This window comes from Lutjanus erythropterus, chromosome 22, assembly GCF_056507025.1.
Source record: "Lutjanus erythropterus isolate fLutEry1 chromosome 22, fLutEry1.hap2, whole genome shotgun sequence".
NCBI classification, from domain to species: domain Eukaryota; kingdom Metazoa; phylum Chordata; class Actinopteri; order Lutjaniformes; family Lutjanidae; genus Lutjanus; species Lutjanus erythropterus.
Genome location: NC_139338.1, coordinates 14,927,160 through 14,949,096, shown reverse-complemented (window position 1 = coordinate 14,949,096; position 21,937 = coordinate 14,927,160). Strand labels below are relative to the sequence as shown.

Here is a 21,937-nt window from a genome sequence, read left to right as displayed (position 1 = left end):
CCTTTTTTGTCTGTTATTTTAAGATGACTCACTTTATAGTTCCTTGTAATTGTCTGGCGAATAAAAACAAAACAAAACAAAAAAATCAGTTTATTGCACAACAGAACAATGACTTAGACCTGAGAATAATGCAATTCATTTATCAGTCGTGACACTCAGGCCCACAATTTGTACAAGATATATCCAGTCTCCTTTCCACCCTTCTGTTATCCTGGATTAATGGCAGTTATTACTCTAAACACACAGTTACAGTTCAGTCATTTTCAGTCATTATGGCAGGCAGGGATGTTATTTTCTTCTTTGACACCTATTGAGATGTATTCAATGCCTCCTCTATTTATTCCGTCTTCATCCAACCTTCATTTGTCTTTGCAGTTTGCTATAGCCATGTGTTATGATCATTTAATCCAACATGACACCCACAGAAACAGAATGTAACAGACACCCAGTCTGTTATATGATGCATAATCGAAGCGACAGATACAAAGACGATTCACTGATTGTGTCAATCTCTTATGCATCCTTCGTTTGTCTGTCCACAGACACATTCCTGACATACATCCCACAGCGTACAGCACAACAGCAAGATTATCTGTGTTAGTAATGCACAGTGATTTTTCAGTTTAATATGACACTCAGGCTGACATATTATATTCCAGTCATCCAGGATCTTTTATTGCATCTAGCTGTTCTTCTGGCTCAGCAAAGGAGAAGAGAAAATAATGAAGAGAAGGGAAGGGAGGGAGTGTTAGAGAAAGAAATTATGCAAAACAAATAAATCACCAAAAGGAGTGGAAATATGGAGAAAAGGACACACAGGAAGACGGAATGAGACAAAACAGTGAAAACATAATTGTGAGAATAAAAAGACTGAGAAAATAAAGAGGGGAAAAGAAGATTATATCATTTAATCTAAAGAGAAATTAATGTGTGTTCTCTTTGAAGTGAGCAATTACCTGTCGAGTGTGGACGGAAGACCAATAGACTTTAATGGGAGGAATTCTGTGTTCGGTGCTTTGATTAAATAGGACTTAAGTTTATAGCCACAGCAGATGGAGATGTGGGGTCATCTGGTTTGTCTAAATAGTCGCATCCGTACGGCTGTGTGTACATGTGTTGTTCCAATGCATTTCCAATCTGTCATGGATTGAGGCCAGGTAGGGAAGCATGGGACACTAACCGTCTGAGAGAGACAGACATGCAGACAGACGGAGAGGAAGATTCACAAACAGACAGAGGCAAGAAAAAAAAACGAGAGGAGCAGAGTTAACACACCAAACATGCAGATGAAACAATGTCCCATAGACGATATAAACAAATAAAAACCTCCCATCTCCACCCAGAAACATGCAACCCAATATCTGTAAGGTTTGCAACTTTCTCCAAAAATAAATTGGCAATATAACTTTCTCAAAAAAAAAAATCTTGAGGTCTAGGACAGTTCAGTGTTCTGCTTCTGTAACTGTACCCTGCTCCCTCACTTTGACTTTTCATACACTCCCTCTCTCATATTCTCTATCATATATTCTCATATACTCTCATATAATAGGAAAGCCTATTAACACATCCAGCATTTATTTGAAGCTGTGTTTCTGGCCAGTTAATGAATGTAAGTCCAATATTCACTTTTCTTTTAGCTTAGGACTTCAACTAATGAGGGAAATGTACACACTTGGTCTCTACACTAACTAATCCCTCTTCCAACAGGATTTAGGGAGTTGTTCTTTTACTCTCGGGGCAGGAAAGCACTGCAGCCACCATTCACGACATGTTTTCCCTGTGGCAAAGGCTGGGAATGGAGGAAATACTGCTTTAACCTAATTAGAGGGCAGTTCATGTTTACATTGCATTACTGCCAACTAGTCTCCAAAGCATACAATTAGAATAAATTATAATGACATTTAGATGGATTTCCTACCTCCCAGGAGGCCATTTGTGTCTATTCATTTTAAATCCTCAGATTTTGTAAGCTTTGTTCGCTTCATTTTTGATGGGTTATCTACAACGGATATTGGATTTTTAACAATATAACAAAGCATAAACATGCTGTAAAACTGTCTTTCCTGACAAAATTAGAAAAGTTCGTCCATTTTGCTTTCATTAAAGATTCATTTAGACATTTATATAGTACACATTGGCTATAAAAATGTCTTAATAGGATGCACTGGATTCAAAAGTCAGCCTGGCCCTTTAAAGAATGTGTTTGAAGCTTTTTTAACAAGGCGCACATCCTTCATCTCCCAACTGGCACCACAGCTGGCTTGGCACACAGACAGCCTTTCTTATCTCTGGGCATGAACGCGCTCACACACTCTCAGGCACATGTATGCAAGGTTTGACTTAGAAAAGGGATTTTTACTGTATATTTGGACGTGTCATCTATATTCTATTCCGATCTGGCTGAACGTCCTGATATTCACGCATGCTTTTGCAGATGTGCGGATTTCTGTGTGTCCGCCGTCCACTGCCAAACAGACAGGTAAACTCTTTTATAGCATTTGCAGAAAAGCCCCCAGGTCTCCATCCCAGCTCCTCCTTCTTACTTATAACTGGTGTAAGTGCCCTCAAGCCATTCTAAGTGTTTGGCAGTAAACAATCCATTTAAGCCAGCGCAGAATAGTGATCCTAATATGGAGCTGTTTCACTCACTGTTGATCCAGAGCAGAAGGACAGAGCAGAGCATGTTGATTAACAGGGATTACTGTCCTCTGGCACCATAAAATTACACAGAATGCCCATTACTAGCAGATGAAACTATTCCTGTGGGAGCTGTTTAGTGTCAGAAAGGCCAACAAGTGCTAGAGAGTTTAAAGCTACTGTCGGCATCTACAGACAGTGCAAAACAATTATACAGAATTTACCTCCAAACAGACACCACAAACTCAAACATGATTCATCACAGAAATGTCAAAGAAATAAAATAGCACAAAATAGATACATAAATCTGTGCGGTACAGAATTGCTGCATCAACTCAACTACCTTCAGACAGGCGTCTATGGGCATTAAAGGTTTTATTGCCCTGATGAAGACCAATAGTGGTTGAAACATGTTGGCATTTAAATGATTTAGCTGCTATGATAAAAGGCTTTTTAATCTTTTCCTTCCTCATTGCTACCATTTAATTTTTGGAGTGCCTGGCTTGGCTTTCTTTGATTATACTGTCTCCCCCATTTTCCAAGAGCACCTGACACATTTTTCATTGAGTGCACAGAGCAACCAGTCATTTTTATTCTTTCTTTTTTGAGTCTACAGTCTGCAGCTGTACTTTGAGGTGCTTTGATCTGAATGCTAACGCCAGCATGAAAAAATGAGAATGCTAACATGCTGATGTGTGTGCAGTGTTTATTATGTTGTTAGCATACTAATGTTAGCTATTTATTGCTAAACACAAAGTAAAGCTGAGGCTCATGAGAATGTCATTACAGTTATTCTGTCAGAAGGGTAGATGCATTTCTAATTTTTGCGATGTGGAATTAGCGGCTTAGGAGCTTGGAAAATGGTAAAATGGCCTGGGACTCTCTGGGAACCATAAATGTCTGTACAAAAGCTTATCTTGTTCTTGAGATATTTCAGTCTGGATCAAAGTGTTAGACTTTGTCACTAGTCTTGCTATACCAGACAATCAGAGATTTCACTACCTACTAGTTGCCTGGGGATTTCTAGATGCAAGGTGGTTGCTTTACCGGTGGCGAGAACGACTGGTAACAAACCTACTTACTTTACAAATTTTCAAGAACATGCCTTACCAAAAACAATGCTCACCCCCCGCTGATCGGTTGCACCACTTTTGGTGCAGACACAAATGGATAACGAAGTCTGGCAAGATGGAAGGTAAGCTCTACCCTCAGTAGTAAGCTCATTCACTGTCTCTATTGAGCTGCCAGCATGGCTAAAAAGTAGCAGAACAGAATCAAACACTGTGTAAGTGGTTGGTTCTCCCTCTTGCACTAAAGTGATACAGCCCAGATGATGGGTTGCATAAAACCTTGTGAAACCACAAGTGTTGCCTGCAACAGGCATGGTAACATGGTTCAAAGCCGTATAACAATGGAGAGATCTTTTACTGAAACAGTGATCAACGACAGATGTTGGAAGTGGAACAAGACTATTTTGGAACAAATCTGCTATAAGAATTTCATCTCTGCTGGGAGCACAACACCACACACATCCACACAGACAGACAAAAGGGGTGCCTTTAGTGCCTCTGTGCCACCAAGGTGGCCAGTCTCCCTCTTTCCCCAGTCCATCAGACCAGTTAGCAGCATATCCTGGAACAAGTCCATTGATTTAACAGGAGGGGGGACCAGCACAGGGTTGCACCCCTCTGGCTCCTACACTTGTGTATGTGTGTGTGTGAGAGTGTGTGTAACGCTAAACCAGACGCAGCCTTGTGGCTCCTTTGAGAACTTTTCTCAGTCTCTCCGTGCGATCCAGCTGAGTGGGTGAAAAGCAAAGGAGAGAGAGAGAGAAAGAGAGAGAGAGAGAGAAGCAGCTTGTATGAAGCAGTAGTCAATCACTCAGCCAGAGATAGAGAGAGAGTTTGTGTGTGTGAGAGAGAGACATTGGAGAAGCAGCCAGTCGTCTGTCCCTCACTCACTCCCTCACTCACTCACTCACTCACTCACTCACTCCAGGCTCTAAGTTTACAGGCAGCCGGGCAGATTTTCTTGGCTTGGACACAGCGCTCATGACAGGATTAGGAGCCGGGGACACGGGACCAACCGGAGATCTGCAGGTCCTTGTGGACGAGTCCCAGCCAGATTCTCTGCCTGCACAGGTAGGACCGAAACCTTCAGATTGTCTATAAATGATTATTCAACTGAAAGCAACAGCAAACCCACAATTCTTCCAACACTCAGCAAGTCTTTTGGCAAGTATTGTTTGGCAGCACAGTGTAAGTTCTTGCTGATAAAATCTGATTCCCAGAAGGCTTAGAAAAGACAACAGCATATTATTTTAATTTTAATGTGAAATGGTTAGGTTGCAGAATATGTAATAAAATCCACTAAAGGATCTAAAGGATAATTTCCGCCTCTTTTCTTAATCTTTTTTGAGACTTCTCATTCCTTTGTTCCTTAGATAACATAAGCACTGATAGTGACTGCATAGACAGATGAAATGAAAACAGCTCGGTCATGTTGAGAATTTACTAAGTGATGATGAGGATGTGAATGAAAAGAGATGAGATACTCACAACAGAGTAAGCATGTTGCATAACATGCAACATTGTTTTAATTCATTACATTTAGCTGCTGCTGCACTGGATTTCACTTTTTGGCGGCACTTAAATAGCCTCAATATAAGCAATGAATTATTGTATTCGGTATATTTAAGATGCATCTTGTGCCGGCTCAGTAGGGGAGACCAGGGATGGTAGTAACACTTAAGTAAATCAGTGGCTGTTCATGCTAGATCTCTCAAATTTTGTTACACGGTATCTGTGTTTGTCTATTACAAATAAAACTCATGATGTGAATTTATATCAAATACAAAATGTTCCATTGTTACAACTTACCCCATGACGTAACACTGAGAGGTAATGTGCCAGTTTAAGATTAACATTACCAAATATATGAAAGAAGTGCTACTTTAAGTTATGTAAGTCAAATGTTTGTATCTACAATACAGTTATTGCTTTGCAAAAATAATATTGATACTTTTTTTTAAACTTTCCTAACCTGAAAATCATTTTTTTTGTTGTAAAATTCATAATGTTGCTCACAGAGACACTGCACTTCTCCTGTGAGCTCAAAAACTAAATGTGAGAGTATGATATTCATGACATCACTGCACTGTACTTTTCTGATTGGTCAAACTGACAGTGTTACAACTAATTATTAGAACACTTCTGGGAGTCCCCGGGGAACTGCTGAAGTAAGCTCTATTTTTCAAACCACAAAATTCTATTTATGGAGAGTCATCGCACCCTGGCGCTGATCTTGATTTCTTTTCAGCGGAGTATAAATCAGGCAAAGAAAACATTCAATTGCTAATTTTAGACGCATACTTACTGCTTTTGTTATGTAACTGGCTGGTGGACCCATGCACCATAGCTTTAAAAGCACTCACACTGCTATGATCAGGCGTTTCGTTCCTAAGCACTACTTCTGCCAGAGTGAGGGGTCAATTTACGCACTTGGACCCTCTTTGTACTGTAAGAAACTCTGGATAACCGTACCCACCAAATGACTCATGCTCGTTGAAAACACAGCCAACACTTCTTCAAAAACATGAAACGGGATTGGGAAACTTTGGTGTTAAGTGTGATTCAGGAGATTTGTCAGACAACTTTTTTTTTTTTTTTTTGCACAAATATCAAGAATTTGAGGGTAAGATGACAAAATTCTCAAGAGGAAGCCAGACCGTACTGCACCGTGCCCGTGTATGTGTGTTTTTAACCATCAATCTCTATGTGAATGCAGCTATATGTGCATCTGCACATGGAGTTACATGCCCCTGTGTGAGTTTTCAGTAAAATTCCACACTCGTGCAGCACAGAGCGGAGCGGCGTGTGGTTTCACTCTGGAATCCTGCACCAAGAAAGCGGGAAGAGAAAAAGCTTGACTTGCAAGTTTACTCTGATTACAAAGTGTGAGTGAGACCCCTTTCTGCTGTTTCAGCTTGCTGCAGTTAAATTTAAATGGAGAGCTTTCTAGTAAGTAGCAAGAGTGTGAGTATTCTGTTCTTAAAGCGTGTGTGTGTGTTGTGTCTGTTGCATATGTGTGTACAAGGTGCAGATGTGTCTGGCACCAATACAAAGCAATCAGCATAGCTGGTCGGTAGGGAAGACATTGTGTGTGTATGTGTTTGTGTGAGCTCTGTTAAACGTCTCATGACAGTTAACTCCCCCCATCCTAATGAAGCACTTAGCAGCGTGCAAAACACTCAAGAGTTTTAACAGAAAAGAATGAAAAGGAAACTAAGAACACAGTTGAATATTACGTAACAGAAAAATGAATTGCTTCCTAAACGTTTAATGTTTCTGTCCTACAATTTATAAACCTGACACATTTCAGCTCAACAGTAATCACATGTTTAATGTTTTATGATGGAGCTGAGTGCGCCATAGTTTGCAGTTTCAGAATGTGATTGGACGCAGCCAAGAAACAGGGGGAGACCACACTGATGCCTGCATAACATCAGCTGATAGCTCGTTGGTTGTCACAAACACACACATACAGTAATAATAGAGATTGGTCTTGGCCTCACAAGGTTGCTCTCTAGACCACTTTTTTTTAATTCAGTCTTGCCTCGTCTTGGACATAGAGGACTCTGGATTTTATTTCACGCCTGGTCAAGACCAAAACTGCAGGGGTATGGCAAGAACTGGATACTACATGGGGGATGAGCCTCTGTTCATTCCTATGAGAGCTGCTCGCTAGCATATCAAGCCAACTTCCGTGCTGGATCTTCTGCACATACCTCCGCATTGTGCGGCCCATAGAGCAAGTGCATCACCTGGAGAGACTTCTGCTGGCCAAGTGGTTAACATCCAGTTTAGTCCTCCACTGATTTAATTGTGCAACTCTATAACACTTCCCAAATGTTACTGGACCAAACTGATCAAATGCTCCAAAAAATGTATCCACCATTTTTTCTAGCCATGTCTTTCACAATATAAGTCTGTTTGGCCTGCAGTGCATCACAGGATGTTGTCATCACACAGTTTGACCACTATGACTAATTGGCTTCAAAGCCTGGAACACTTCCTAGGGGCTTGGATCACTAAATATCACTAAATTTCCTGTGCATTGTTTGATTTATATGTTAACACCATTACTGTGATTCAATGCAAAACATCCTGCCTCAAATGCAGCCAATAATGATTAATTTCTGATGTGGAATTTTTGTTACTAGCTGTCCAACCTTTATCTGAACTTAGAAAGGAAGCAGAAAGTATGGGAGCCTATGATGCTAGTTGTGATGCTAGAAAAGCTAGCTATCTGTTGAGACACAGGCCACATAAAGCTACACAGCTCTAAAAAGTTAGATTACATCAGTGTTAGTTCCCTCACTGGAGAGCTAGAAATGTGACAGCACTTGACAGGTATTTACTCGGTCTTTCCCTGCCTTGATCTCGGTCTTGAGTTGGCCTCAGCCCCTCAAAATCTCGCCACGGTCTCAATACACTTTGGTCTTAGTCATGACTTGGTCAGTCATAGCATCACCTCCTGGCAACAGTAAATGACATGTTTCATTCATTCATAGACTGCTCCTAACAGGTTGAGCAAATCGCCCTAAAATTTGGTCAGAAAAGCCTCAAGACTGCGATGAAACTTTGTGGAGATTATGTTGAAGTTTTAATTGAACAGCACTGCCTTTGTTGTGCAGCGAACTTCAGTGTTTTGCCATGACACAGGAACTTGTTGTAAAGGGTACATGGTTGAATCTACCCCAAACTTTACATGTTTTATTAATGACCTGTAGATGTGTTCAGGCTGGACGGCTGGATGCCCCCCAAAAAACATTTCAACAAAGCATGTTTCACCTACATGTACAAAATTCCGTATTCACATGTATCATGTCCAGGCATTAGAAAAAGCCTGTTGGAGACATACTCTGAACCCAGCAGGGTTTTTGCTTGTGATAAACAATGATGAGAGAGGCCACATAAAACTATGTAGCTATATAAAGTGATGTTACAACACGTTACATTAGCTAATATCAGTTCTACATGCCAAGGTACCGCTCCCTCACTTGGGTGATGGAGACAGGTTTGGTCTTGGTCTTGACTTGGTCTCAAACCCTCGATGTCTTGTTCTTGTTTCAGTAAACTTTGGTCTTGGTCATAACTTGGTTTCAGTTTAGGTGGTCTTGACTACAACACTGGCACTGATGCAGAAACAAATGCTTGAGACAGTGACCTTTTTTTGGGGTTGTACTTGCTATTCTTGTGGGTTTGTTTGGACTCCAGGGAACAGGAGAAAACTGATTGCTCATGCATGTAAAGAACACATACAAAGGAACAAACTTGGCTCATAAAGTTTCTTTCTTATGTTTGTCTTTGGTCAGTTCACCACCACTGACCTCCGTCTGAAAAACCAGCAATTTTCTGTCTCTAAATTCGCCTCTCCTCTTCTGCAGAAATGTCTGGTTTCAATTAGGCTCTCAGGGATGTGTGAGGGTTCTCTGTCTCGCTCTCTCTCTCTCTACATACACAGTATATGTCTGTCTGTCTGTGTCACCGTCTCATCCTCTGGTTTAGGATTGTGGTCAGACTTTTTTCCTCCTCTTTTCTTTACATTCTCGTGGTCTGTACTTTCCTTGTGTACCTCACTGTCTCTCTTTGTTATAGCTGGATGGCAGGTCTGGTACATGGTAATAAGCCACAGACCTTTGGGCACACATACACACATAAAGGAAATCCAACCCAAAGGAAACAAAGTAAGGTCAGCCTACTGGGAGGTTGGCTTGTAGAGGAAAAACCTTCACCTTTAAGCTTGCTCCTTGTTCTAGCCCTCCAACTCTTTGTTTTATACTGTAATTAATTACTTGACTGACTGACCGACTGACTTTCTGCCTGTTCCTGTTTCCCATGTAAATCCCAATGCATGCAACATGGATGGAAGCTGAATTTTCTGCATTTTTCTGTCAATAGCTCAGGAGAAAGACTCTTGTTTTTGCAGCCTCCCCTACTTGTTTTCGCTTTCTTTGCACACAGTGGCCCTTGTGTTTCTGAACTGTTTCATCTGAACTCTTTCCATCCCCAGTGGGCTGTCCAATATTATTGGAGCATGTAGAGCCTCTGCAGGCAGCCAGTGCAGGTAGAGACTGTGCAGCCTCAAGGCATTGCGGGTTAGAGGTGGCGACATTGTGTTTTCAAAGTTGCAACATTGAGATTTTTGGTTTGGTTTGGTTTTGGTTTGGTCATTTACCAGAGTGGGTTTGATACCATTTCCTCCGTTTTGTTGATATTTTTCATGAAACCAGCAAATTTATTTGGTTACTTGGAACCAGAAGAACCATTGGCAGAGTATGAGACAGTGGTCTTTGGGAACAGACCCGTTCACATTTACAGCACACAACCACACAATTAATGCCAACAACACAGTAGATTTCTCCCCAAAGATTTCAAGGCCCCAAGTTGCAAGGAGTACTCCCTACAATCTATCTTGATGTTTTCTTTCTTATGATACTTTCAAAGTGATTGTTTTGGCTATTACTACAGTTTTCAGTCACCAACAAGTCTGTTGTTGGTGACATTAACCTCCTCCATGTTTGTTTTTGTCAGAAACTTTTGACTCTTCTTCTTCTTCTTCGGGGTAACTTTTTTGTGGTTGTTTTGCCTAAAATCGATGCCAACATAAAGGATACATGAAGTACATGGGCTGTGATAGTTACATTGTTTGAAACATTTCTATTTTCATACATAAAGGGACCATAAATGAGCCTTAACAGTAAAGTTGTGGGCCATAAAACCAACACAATGAGCTCAAAGATGCTAAAATTATTTGTATAGCTGAAGAAAAGTGCACAGTTTGATCATTCTCTGTGGGTTGATTCAACTGACATAGTCATTTCATTGAATGCTGATATGAGAATATTCACATATGTTTTAGTCTGATTCTGTAATGTCCCTGCAGTGGAAGGATAGTAAAAGAGAGGGGAGGTCACCAGTGGTTTGGAATTTATGTCGCCCCACCAGATTAAGTTTCGGACCAGTGAGAATGAAAACATTTATGAAATATGTTTGAATTTTACAACTGAAACCTGGACAAATGTGAAAGTTTTGACCCACAAATGTAATCTGGGAAGGTCTGCTGTACCGTTGACTCTTTCCCCAGTTGGTTAGGATTTGAAAAATCATCTTGTGTGTTCTCAGCTTAACAGAAGCCCAGCAGTGTCACCTGAAACCAAACAAATCACTCTGCCAGGGGGAATTTCCCTTTAGCTGACATCAAGATATTTTCTGTCCCATGCTGTCCAGCTTCTCACATTAATCTTGTTTTTAGGACTTTCCCTTCTGTCTTACACTTTCTTGCTTGGGTTTCTTTTCAGTGCGAAACATTGTTTAAAAGTGGTTTTCAAATATGTCTGCTGTCTCCATCTGTATTTCCGTGTACTCCTGCCTCCTCTTCCTGATGTAGGTGGGTTGTGATGTGTTAGAGGCCAACCTGTCTGTTTCCTCCAGTCTGCAGGGACTAAATGACCCATTTGAGCCCACAGACAGTTCAAAAAACACACAGACACACTTTTTCATTTATGTGGTGGTGTCTTTTTTCCTCTATGTACTGTCCCTGCATTGACTCTAGAAATATGCATGTCTCTCTTTGTGTATAGTGTTATATATGTTTTATCTGTGTCCACTTGTGTCTGTGTACCATGTGGAGGTTTGCCCCACTTCATTCATACACATTTGCACTATGACTTTTGGTTCTTTGGCTGAGCAGTGTAACTTCCTTTCACTCTGGCTAATTTCACCACTGAAGTCCTGCCAAACCACCTGGTTAAATTATACTTTCCACTTGCTTATTTAGCACTAACTTGCATTATATGTATTTAATGTATATGGTGTGCTTCTGTACATGCTGCAGAGTTGAGTAGTGTTCACATTTGCACTAATACAATACCAGTTCTTTTATTTCAGTATTTTCTTTTCCCTGTAATAAAAAAAAAAAAGCAAATTCAGTTGTAAAAAATTTGGTCTAAACGTCTCATTTCAATGTTGTTACTTATATAGAACTTATCCAACAAACTAATTAATTACCTGAAGCTGTTGATGCCTAACTTACAGTTTTGTTGTCCCTGGAAGGTTAAGTTAAACTTTTTAGGCACTAGCTGCAGGCATGCTAACATCAGCTGCAGCTGCTGCAGGGGGCTTGGCTTTCAGGCTACAACAAATGAAACACTCTTTAGCTTTTAGATGAACTGCATTTTCTGTCTAGTCAGACGTGTTGCACTTGCCAACTTTGCATGTTGCATTCCAAATATTTCAGCATGCGTTGTCTGCTTCAAGTGTTAAGTTCTGAGTTTGGCCAGGACCCCAGATGCAGAGAACAAGATAAGAGCAGTTTTCAAAAAGTTTATTATTCCACAAAAGAGCAAAAAACAACTAAAGGCGAGGGCAGGTGCTGGATGCGGTCGGCTGGCTGGCGCAGCGGAATCGACAGGAGGAGAACCGTGCTGGCGTAGGCTCAGGAGCATGAGAGCTGCACACACAGTCGGAAGGGGCACTGAAGGCAACAACGACTGAATAGTCCGGCACAGGAGTGGAGACTAGGCCGAGCCCATATAGCCGGGGAAATGCACTGATGAGAGCCAGGTGCGTCTCGTTATGCTGAGCCAGCCAATGACTGCCGCCGCTGCCACACACACTGCCCTGGAAGGAAAGGGGAGGGGGAAAAAAGGGAAACAAGGAGAACAGAAACACCAAGAAAACCAAAACAAATCCAAAAAACTCAACAACCATGACATCAAGTTTTAAAATGTTTAATCATACTCGCGGCAGCTTTTGGCTCACCCTGACTCTCTCAGTTACTCTCTCACACAGATGCACTCCCATGTACCAAAATTTGGCACCAAATGATTTATTTAATATGAATTATTACTTGGTAGTACCAACAGAATTCAGTTTGCACACTTCATCCCGTCAAATTGCAACACTGAGTTGTGCAAGCATCATAAGAATGAAAAAAATGTTTTAACTTCCAACTAAAGTCACATTAAAGTTGGTACAGCAGGGAGACACATGATATTCAGTGAGAGCTGATAAGTCTACACTCCCTGGACACTGTTCCCCAAAACAAAATTCCACATAGAGAAACAGCACAGAAGCATTTATTCAGCGGTTTGTTTTGATTGAGAGCACTCTTGAGGACTTGCTGTCCCTAAAAGACTTACTCAGAAAGCCTAAATTGTTTTGGCTTGAAAAGCCATTTGAAAGATTTAAATAATGATTTTTCCATTTGCTCAGCAGTTTCAGACACAATGGTACAGTAAGAATTTGTTCAGTGCACGCTGTGAACTGAATCTCTATCACAACCAATGACATAATCATGCTCTGTCACCATTACAAGTACATTTATCTGAAGGGTTTATTGGCAGCGCTGTCCGATTTGCGGTCTCCCTGTAAAATCCACCTAATGTGCAAGTACTGAAAACTGAGCCAGGAATGTTAACAAAAAATAAATGTGCAACAATCAGCACCCAGTATAAAAACCAACAACATACTGTTAACAGAGTGACCCTGAGGCATATTAACTACACTCTAGTTAGCATGCAGGACCTTCACTACACTGTGAAAAAACTGCTAAAACTGTCAGCCAAATATGGCAGAACATAAAGTGCTGAAGGCCAGAATATGATGGATGATATACTGACTTTGACAGAGAGAAGGAACTCACTTTTTCTGTCTGAGGGTCTGTGTCATTTGAATTTTAGAAAATGAAGACAACACTGAGAAAGTTCATAGAGTTTGACAAATACCTGTTGTTAGTTTAGGATTTTTAAATTGTGACGCAATGTGAACGTGTTAAACATCAGACAGTAGATCTGTAGTATTAAGTGACAATGATAAGAGGCAGATGTTTGCACATATAATATTTACAATTTTCAAAATGTTAGTTTTAGTATGTTAGCATGCTTACATTTGTTAGATAGCACACAACGTAGGCTACATTGGGAGTAATGTCATTAGTTTGACATCTAGTTTTATATTAACCAACCAAAGTATTTGACAAATTCAGTTTGATCCGATGATGACACTAGAAGTTATTATGTTATACATCACCTGAATCTGTACACAATTTCATGACAACATATCTTAAATACTGGCCATACACATGGCCAGACATGCCATACACATTTAAGGATAACTGAATACAATCCATTACATCAGAGGTTTCCTAGCATTTTTTATTGTTATGTGTGCATCATTAAGCCTCTTCTTCCCATCATCTGTTTTTCCATGGTCCAAAATGAGAGACATGTTGCTGCCACATTTCATGTCCAGACCAAATGTTATTCAGGTTCAGTACAGATGACGGTGGAAGCAAAAAACAGTCCACGTGGTATTTAAAGCAACGCCCCTGAGGAAGTAACTGACCGGAACCTTGAGGACTCTCTGCTTGATGTTTACAGACACAGGGAGACAGTTTGTCTTTGAGACTTCTTTGGGTTAGCATGGACTGACCAGAGGGAGCTGGGGTGGGAAATAATACTAGACTGGAAGGGCTAATTTGGGCTGGTATGGGCCTGAGGTGAACCACAGGGATCGGTTTAGCCTGAGTGGGCTTGTTAAGGTCCCAGCTGGAATGTGTCTTGGATACTGCAGGCTGACCATGGCTTGAGTTTTCTAAGAAGGGCGGACTGTTCCTGCTGAACAGCTGTGATGTGGAAAAGATCTGAGATCTGAGTAGCCTTCCAGCACTAATCCAACTGGTTTGGAGACAATCCATTGACTATAAAGGGAAGAAGAAAGAAAATGTTAAAATGATGTTTGTTTGTTTTTTTGCAATTACAGTAAACAGTTTAATCAGAAATGACAAAATGACAAAAATGACAAATTTGGAGGAACAGTGTAGCAAACAACAGGATTGTGTTACAAATACAGTGGCACAGAAAATATGCAACATCTGTTTCTGCAGATCTTTTGAATTTTTAAATGAAGCACAGTGGTTAGCTATTGTGGTGTGTAGCAGTAAAAGAAATAAAAAGCCCCTGTTTCTGCAATACCTTTACGCAGCAGCAGAAGTTGCGTTAGCTCCGAGCAAACTTCATGGCAGACCATGACCCAAAGAAAACGTGATAAACCATCTGCGTTTGTTACTCAACTCGTGGCTTGCAGCTCCGTAGCTCCAAAACATATCTGTATCACCTCTGCTTTTAGACTTTTTAAATTGTCTTTAGCCTGACTTGTGGCTGCTAACTAGCCAACATTAGCTTTTCACTGTGTGGACCAACTCTGCAGTGAGGAGCACATGAAGATGCCATAGTAACATTATGCTTCTTATTTCTTTTCTGTGGCACCAAACTCAACACACAACTTATCTACACTATTTATGATTGACTAAAGTAACGTAACCACCCCTCATACACTCACTCTCTCTCTCAAAACCAAGTGTGTATGGGCAAAAACAAAGTATGTTGGCATGGCAACGCACCAATGTTGACTTCAAATGACATTAGATCCAGGTGTATGCGTTGGTCTCTAGTGATTGGTTAGAGAAAATTGAATCCCCTTCTCGCATGTGGAAATACAGCACAGTGAGTTTACTATTCAGTTTGTTATCAGGCTAAATAAATATAGCAATGCGACATGTGCAGAACAGCACTAATAAGCTAACACAGATGTAAACAAGGCAGTATTTAAAATACTCTTAAAAATAAGCTTTGCAAATGTTTTTTTGAGAAAGGAAATGCAATCAGCATGTTTGTTTGAGCACAAACATACACAAATTGCGTTTTTTGTAAGAAACATTGAGTGTAAAAGTAATTTCTGATTGTTTACAAGAAAATTTAAGAGGGTACTTTTAATCTTTATGCCAAACTAAGTTGTGGTGTCCCATCATTACAGCTGGAAACCAGACGGTATGTTGGTACTGATGAACAAGACAGGCTTTGCCAGTTATGTTACGCAACTGAAACAGAAAATGAAATGCATTTTGTGTCATGTTGTCCTTTATATCAATATATAAGAGAGGTTATTTAGTAGACGCTGGTATGAAAAAAAGTAATATCTTTTGGAAAAATAATGTTCATCCCTTAATAGAGTTCCAGAAATTTTGAGAATCTAGGCCAAAGAGCACTGAGGCTGTTCTGAAGGTTTTTGTGGCGGACACTGTCGGTTTTTCCTTTAATTTGTCACCTGTTCATCCCTAATATTTTCTACATTATGTGTATTTTGGAGGATGTGGCTTCTCTGTCCTGGGGTGTGTTTTCCCGGTGCAATTAGAGTGCCATGCTTCACCCACGCAACTGCGCAGGACAAGCGGTGCAGTTGGATCACAGTCCCGTAAACCGCATGTACCAGACCAAATGACCTAACCTGAGGGGGAGGATGTGTCTGTGTCTACTTAAGACCCCTCTCCACGCACCCCAGTCCAGTCTAGCCTGGTGTTTGGACTGGCACAGGCTGCAGCTTGTGTTGAAACATGTCCCTCATCAGCTGCACAGACATAGACACAAAACATGTGGTTGCAGTTGATGTACAGTACTTGTGCACATAAACAGACATACACACACAAACAAATCCGTAAGGGCATGCTTGTGTATAAATTCAGAAAAAGAAGAGTGACACGATCGTACACACACTGAGAAGAAATTCATTCGCTTTCTGTTGGCCTTGGGGTAACAGCTCACAAGAAGTGCATTATTGCATGTGACGGCTGCAGCGAAGGAAATCGAACTTTCACGTTCGCTTCATTTGAGACGATTGATAGCTGGACAGTTGAAGAGCGCTCGATGGACTGGAAAGTCGCACATTCTCAGCTGTTTCTGTCTGTAGCTCGCTAACATGCCCAGTCTGTTATTCACAATGGAACGACACCATCTGCATTGACAGGCTTGTTCCACTGGAACACTAAGGGGCCTGTGGTTTGGTACAGTTGGACTGAGTCAGCATGCACATGTGTGTGTGTGTGTGTGTGTGTGTGTGTGTGTATGGTGTCTTGGCAGACCTGAGGGCCTTGCCTCTTTTGCCTCTAATCACACAAGGGAGCCATGACTCATTTTTTTTTACCATTAACCTTGCGCACACACCTACACACATATTCACATAGTCAGGGAGTTAAAAAAACAAGTGGCTATGTGTCAGAAATGACAATCACCATCATTATTAAGCCATAAATATTAATATCTCTGGTGATGGAGTTTTCATATTTGTGGCTGATGATAGTTTCACAGTTTGGCAGAACAATTGGCAAATCCACAAGTCTGTAAAGAAGAGAGAGAAAAAGAGATAATGAAAAGCCAGACAGTCATTTTAAAGGAATAGTTTGCAAGTTTGTGCAAACTCTGAGAAGACCGATATCACTCTCACATCTGTACATTAAATATGAAGCTACCACCAGCAGGCAGTTAGCTTAGCATAAAGTAAGGGGAGAGGGTTGGCCTGTCCAATAAGCATGAAGCTAATGCCAGCAGCCAGATAACTTAGCCTAGCATAAACACAGGAAATGGGGAAACAGCTAACCTGCTCTGTTGTTGACATAATCTGCCTCTAAATCACCTCTAAATTAACATTAACATTGTTTAATCCAAAACAAAGGGTAAAAATGACCACATGTCATTTTATGTGCCAGATTACTTCTTTCTGGGACTAGTTGCCAGGTAACCAGCAGGAAGTTACAAAGATATATACTACTGTTTATTTACACAAAATATATTGAACGATAGTACACATTTGAAATATGTAGTACACAGTATTTGATTTTTATACATACAGTATAGTGCCCTACAGATGCTAAGCTATGCTAACTGGCTAGCTTTATATTTAGCTTACAGACATGAGATTGGTAATTTTCTATTCTCTCTTTGACAGAAAGCAAATAAAGAGTATTTCCCAAAATCTCAAGCTGTTCCTTTGGACAAACAACCTCTTGCGGTCATGTGAATAAGGACTGTCCTCTCTCAGTGGCAGGAGTGGAAGGAGTATGGTGTTGTTATTCCACCACAAAACCTCTTAGGAAGTAGGTTGGGTTTGACTGGAAACGGCTAACCAGGCTCTCAGCGGGTTTCCTGGAAAACTGTGACAATAACACACGGATAAAATCAAACTGTTCCTTTAATTAAGCAAGTTTAGTTGGCTAAACCTGATGAATAGTTGTTTTTGGAACGGTCATGCAGTATATGCAGATATGGTTTAAATTCAGATAAGAATTTGGATCTGAGACATTAATGCTTTAAACATCCGGCAAGTGGATGGATGTTTGAGAATAAGAATTCAATAAGAATGAAAACAGAGAGAGAGATGAACTCAAGATGAAGACACAGAAATAAATAGATGAGACATGTAAAAACAATAAGCAGAGAGACCAGGCGTGTTTTAGGGGATGGCAGGGGGAGACGGAGACCTTGTTGAAGGTAGAAAACATTCACAGGGTATCCCAGAAAGAAAACAGCACTTTACTGCGGCCACACTTTAACCCATAACATGTTAACACGTAACAAATGTCTCTTTCTTTTCCTTCAAACCCCTTTTCCTGTTTCCTCTCCCTCTCTTTCTCCCCACGTTCTCGCTCTACCTCTCCACTAATTCTTTCAACATGTGCTGTGTTACCATTTCAACTGTCAGCATGTCTCGAAATGCCACTAAGACAAATCCCTGGACATTTTTATTGTTTTTGTGAATAAAATTATTCAGATTCTCTATCTGTGGAATGTTTTGCTTCCCAACTAATATGAAATTATGGTCTTGCATGCTTTATCTGTGCATTATTTCTGTTTCTGACCAAAACACTTATTTGTTTAAGCACACAGAAGTTCTTGTTTTCTGTTCCATTAAGTCATTAAACACAACTGTATGAGGTCCTTTATAGATTCAAAGATAAATGCTGAAATTTTCAACATTGTCACGTGTGTGTTGTTGCTTTAACACTAACTGTTGCTGCATCGGTGAACAACTTCTCTGTCACTTCTCTCTTGACACTGTCGGTATATCAGCACTTACAGGCCAAACAGCACTTCATTTTTGTTTGTCTCTGTAATCTTGGAAGCAACAGACGTTCAAAAGAGGGTTTCCAGAAACTACAACTCCAGACATTTATTTACACTTTGTAAAAAGTAAACTTCCTGGCAATTGGTGGATCGGGTCTGTCTGAGGGGCAGGGGCAAAAAAATAAAACCAGCTGTATGCGGAAATGAAGTGAAAATGTTAGTGTATTGTATTATTTTTTTTGTCGTCGATCACTTTACTTCATTTTTGGTGGGCAAATCACAACAGAGCTTTAAGATGGTTTGTCTGTTCTGGAAAAATGGTAGTGCAACATGGCAGCCTTCGGGTGATTATACACCGATGAAAACATATTTGTGAATATTATATTCAAGTTCTGCCATATTCTGTCAATAAACCCTGTAGATCTTACACACTGGACCTTTATATTTCTGTCTAATAAACATTCAAGGCATTAAATGAGCTGCATAATGAACCTTTAAGAGCACACTTTGTGTTGCACCATTAGTTCAAGCACAATCAGCCAAATAGGGTTTCACTGATTCGCTGATAGCCTGCAAAATCACCAACAAGATAAAAGTGGCAGCTAAATGGCTAAATTACAGCTCAATTTGTGTGAACTGGCCATTAAAGATCTTTGAAAGCTCACCTCTGTCTGTTTCTTCCTCTGTTTTTCTCTTCATACACACAGCTGTGACCGGCCTCCTGTGTCCCGTCACACCAATCATCCGACAACAGTCTTCCAAGGTCGACCTGATTACCAAGAGGCCTCCCTTCCTCTCCCCTCCTCTCCCACCATGCGTCTCCTTGCCGCGCTCCTCCTCTTGCTGCTCCTGGGGTCAGCCGAGCCCCGGAGAGGCCCTCGGTCAGGGGCCGCGGAGAGGGGCGCCGGGGGCCGTGTACGGGGCAGAGGCAGGGCCGGCGTGATGAGACGGCAAACTCAGGAGTGTAAGGAATACATAGAGGCAGGGGAGAAATACCTGGACTGCCAGGACAGACAGCTGACCACTGTGATGCAGGACTGGCCCAAAGATATTCACCACCTGCTGCTGGCAAGAAATAAGATTCAGGTATATTTGTACTTGATACTTGATAAAGAGGAACGACACTGACCACCTGCTACAGTTAAGTTTTAAGACACAATTAACAATGATGAACAGACTCTGAAAATGTCTGGTATGCATCAATTTTCAGCGAGTTAGTGTCTCAAACCTCTTACTCTAACCCTAAACTCAGCCAGCTTGTTGATACCATGAGCATCTGCACACCATTTATTTGAGACTGAGATCAAAGACACATTTTTCTGCTGTGTGTGTGTGTGTGTGTGTGTGTGTGTGTGTGTGTGTGTGTGTGTGTGTGCACGTGCAAGTTTTTGCATGTGAGAATAAGCACACAGGATGTGTGTCACAGGTGTTGAGTGGAACAAAACAAAACGGTTTGCCAGCAAGGTAATAAATAATCAAAGATGATTGAGTTATAAACTGATGAATAATGAGCATAATTAAGCTTTACTTTCACCCTTTCAAGTTCAAAGAGTTGTGTTATTGAATGAGTGAGTAGATACGAAAAGAATGAACAAAGTGGGCTCTATTTTATTTTTAGCTGTATCTTTGGCACCAGTGGATTTAGCATTAAATTACATTCAAAATGTTTGCCAATGGAGTCTGATTGAGCGAGCGAGAGAGCAATTTTTGGTTTATATAAGAGCAGTTTCCGGTAGGAAAAGCCTTGAACTGACTTAAACTGATGTTGATTTTTTTTAGGTGGACCTTTTTTTAAGTGGCTAATATAGGTTTTGCGGCCAAAGACAGAAAAATAAGTGGGAGGAGTTTCGGGGGCTGAAAAGTGAAACTACTGTGGGAATTAAACGTGCATTCTTTCTAATGGCCAGCAGGGGGGCGACTCCACAGGTTGATAAAAGAAGTCTGATTTTACATGCTATGAAAACTATGAGAAAATGACTCTACTTTTGACTTGATTTATGACCTCAGTCTTCTTCTACAGAGCAGAAAATAGAAAATAAAGCGGGGTATGCTGTCTGATTGACGAGTCATTCTCAGTGAGTCCATTGAGCTCAAAGCAACAGGCCCCAGAAACTCAGATTGAACAGCCAAACTAGACAGTATTGATCAATTATGAATCAAAATTATGTTACTACATTGCCTATGTGTTGCTTAAATTGTTGCTAGTTTAGTTGTAATTTGAAAGACTTTGTGGTTAGGTGCAGCAACATGATTTTCTGCTGAACGGATGATGCCAAAACCAAGCAGGTGAAATGATTTTGTTGTGTAAAAATCGTTGCTTATGGTGATGAATGCATAGAGAAATATCACCCGACTCTGCAGTTCCCCTCAGTTCTATGAAGTGTTTAAGCGTACACCAGTCAGTGTTTTGTCTTCATGGCTCACAACTTTACTGTTCTGGTTCAGTCTTACTGCTCTCATAAGAGTTATTTTCAGGCTCGCCAGGGAAGGCAGATGTTTTCAGCTAAAAAACTAAAAAAAAAAAAAAACAGTGCACCTGCCCAACACAAGCAAAGTTGGCAACTAGCTGGTGAACATAGTGGAACATTTATCAGCTGAAAAAGCTGAATACTCTATGACTATTTATGAGTTGGAGGAGGCTCTGTAGGCATTTAAACAGGCTGCACTAATGATGATTGACAGCTTTCATACAGACATCAGTCTTTATCATTGGTCTTTGCTTCTCACGTATAAAGTAAGAAAACCTGTGAGCTTTTAACACAAGTCATCCACTGAAAGAAGCCTGGTTTCACATCTACAATATATCAGGTAATTTACATATCTATTCACAAATGTGGAGGTTTCAAGAGACTGCAAATCACTGACTGCTCCATGTAGTTTACATGCAGCTGGGCTCACCTGCTTATCAGTGTTTTTACAGGGAAAAGTTCAGAGGATCAGACAATGTGAGGCAGCTTGCCTGCAACTCAGTTTACTTTTACTAAGGGCGAATCATGCTGCCAAGCTCACATACTGATTGCACAGTAATGTTTATGTGCAGCTTGTCAAAACTAGACAACTCTGAATATTTGATACCCTCCATTTAACCATTACAAATGAAATGGGTAAACATAAACGTAATTAAATGTTAAATTAATTCAGTGTGGTGACTTGAACAATGATAAACAAAACAATTGATGCGTGCTAATTAATAATGAATTAAAATACTTTGCTGGAGGACCTGTAAAACTAACACATCTTAAGTTAGCAAAATACTATCTTATAAATTGTTACCTTGTTACATAACTAGTGTTTTGCTCTGTGAAAACTCTAATATACATCTATTGTTAGCTAGCTAGTTAC

The 21,937-nt window shown here is 40.6% G+C and overlaps 1 protein-coding gene across 1 annotated transcript in view; it reads left to right on the top strand.

The window, feature by feature from the left end:
* The first annotated feature begins 4,441 nt into the window (after window positions 1-4,441).
* The window catches only part of lrrc17 (leucine rich repeat containing 17), a 34,378-nt gene continuing 16,882 nt past the window's right edge, over window positions 4,442-21,937 (top strand). The window contains exons 1-2 of the mRNA XM_084711224.1: window positions 4,442-4,778; window positions 19,303-19,681. Of these exons, the coding sequence (XP_084567350.1) occupies window positions 19,409-19,681 (273 nt within the window). The 5' untranslated portion in view covers window positions 4,442-4,778; window positions 19,303-19,408. The remainder of the gene's footprint in view (window positions 4,779-19,302; window positions 19,682-21,937) is intronic.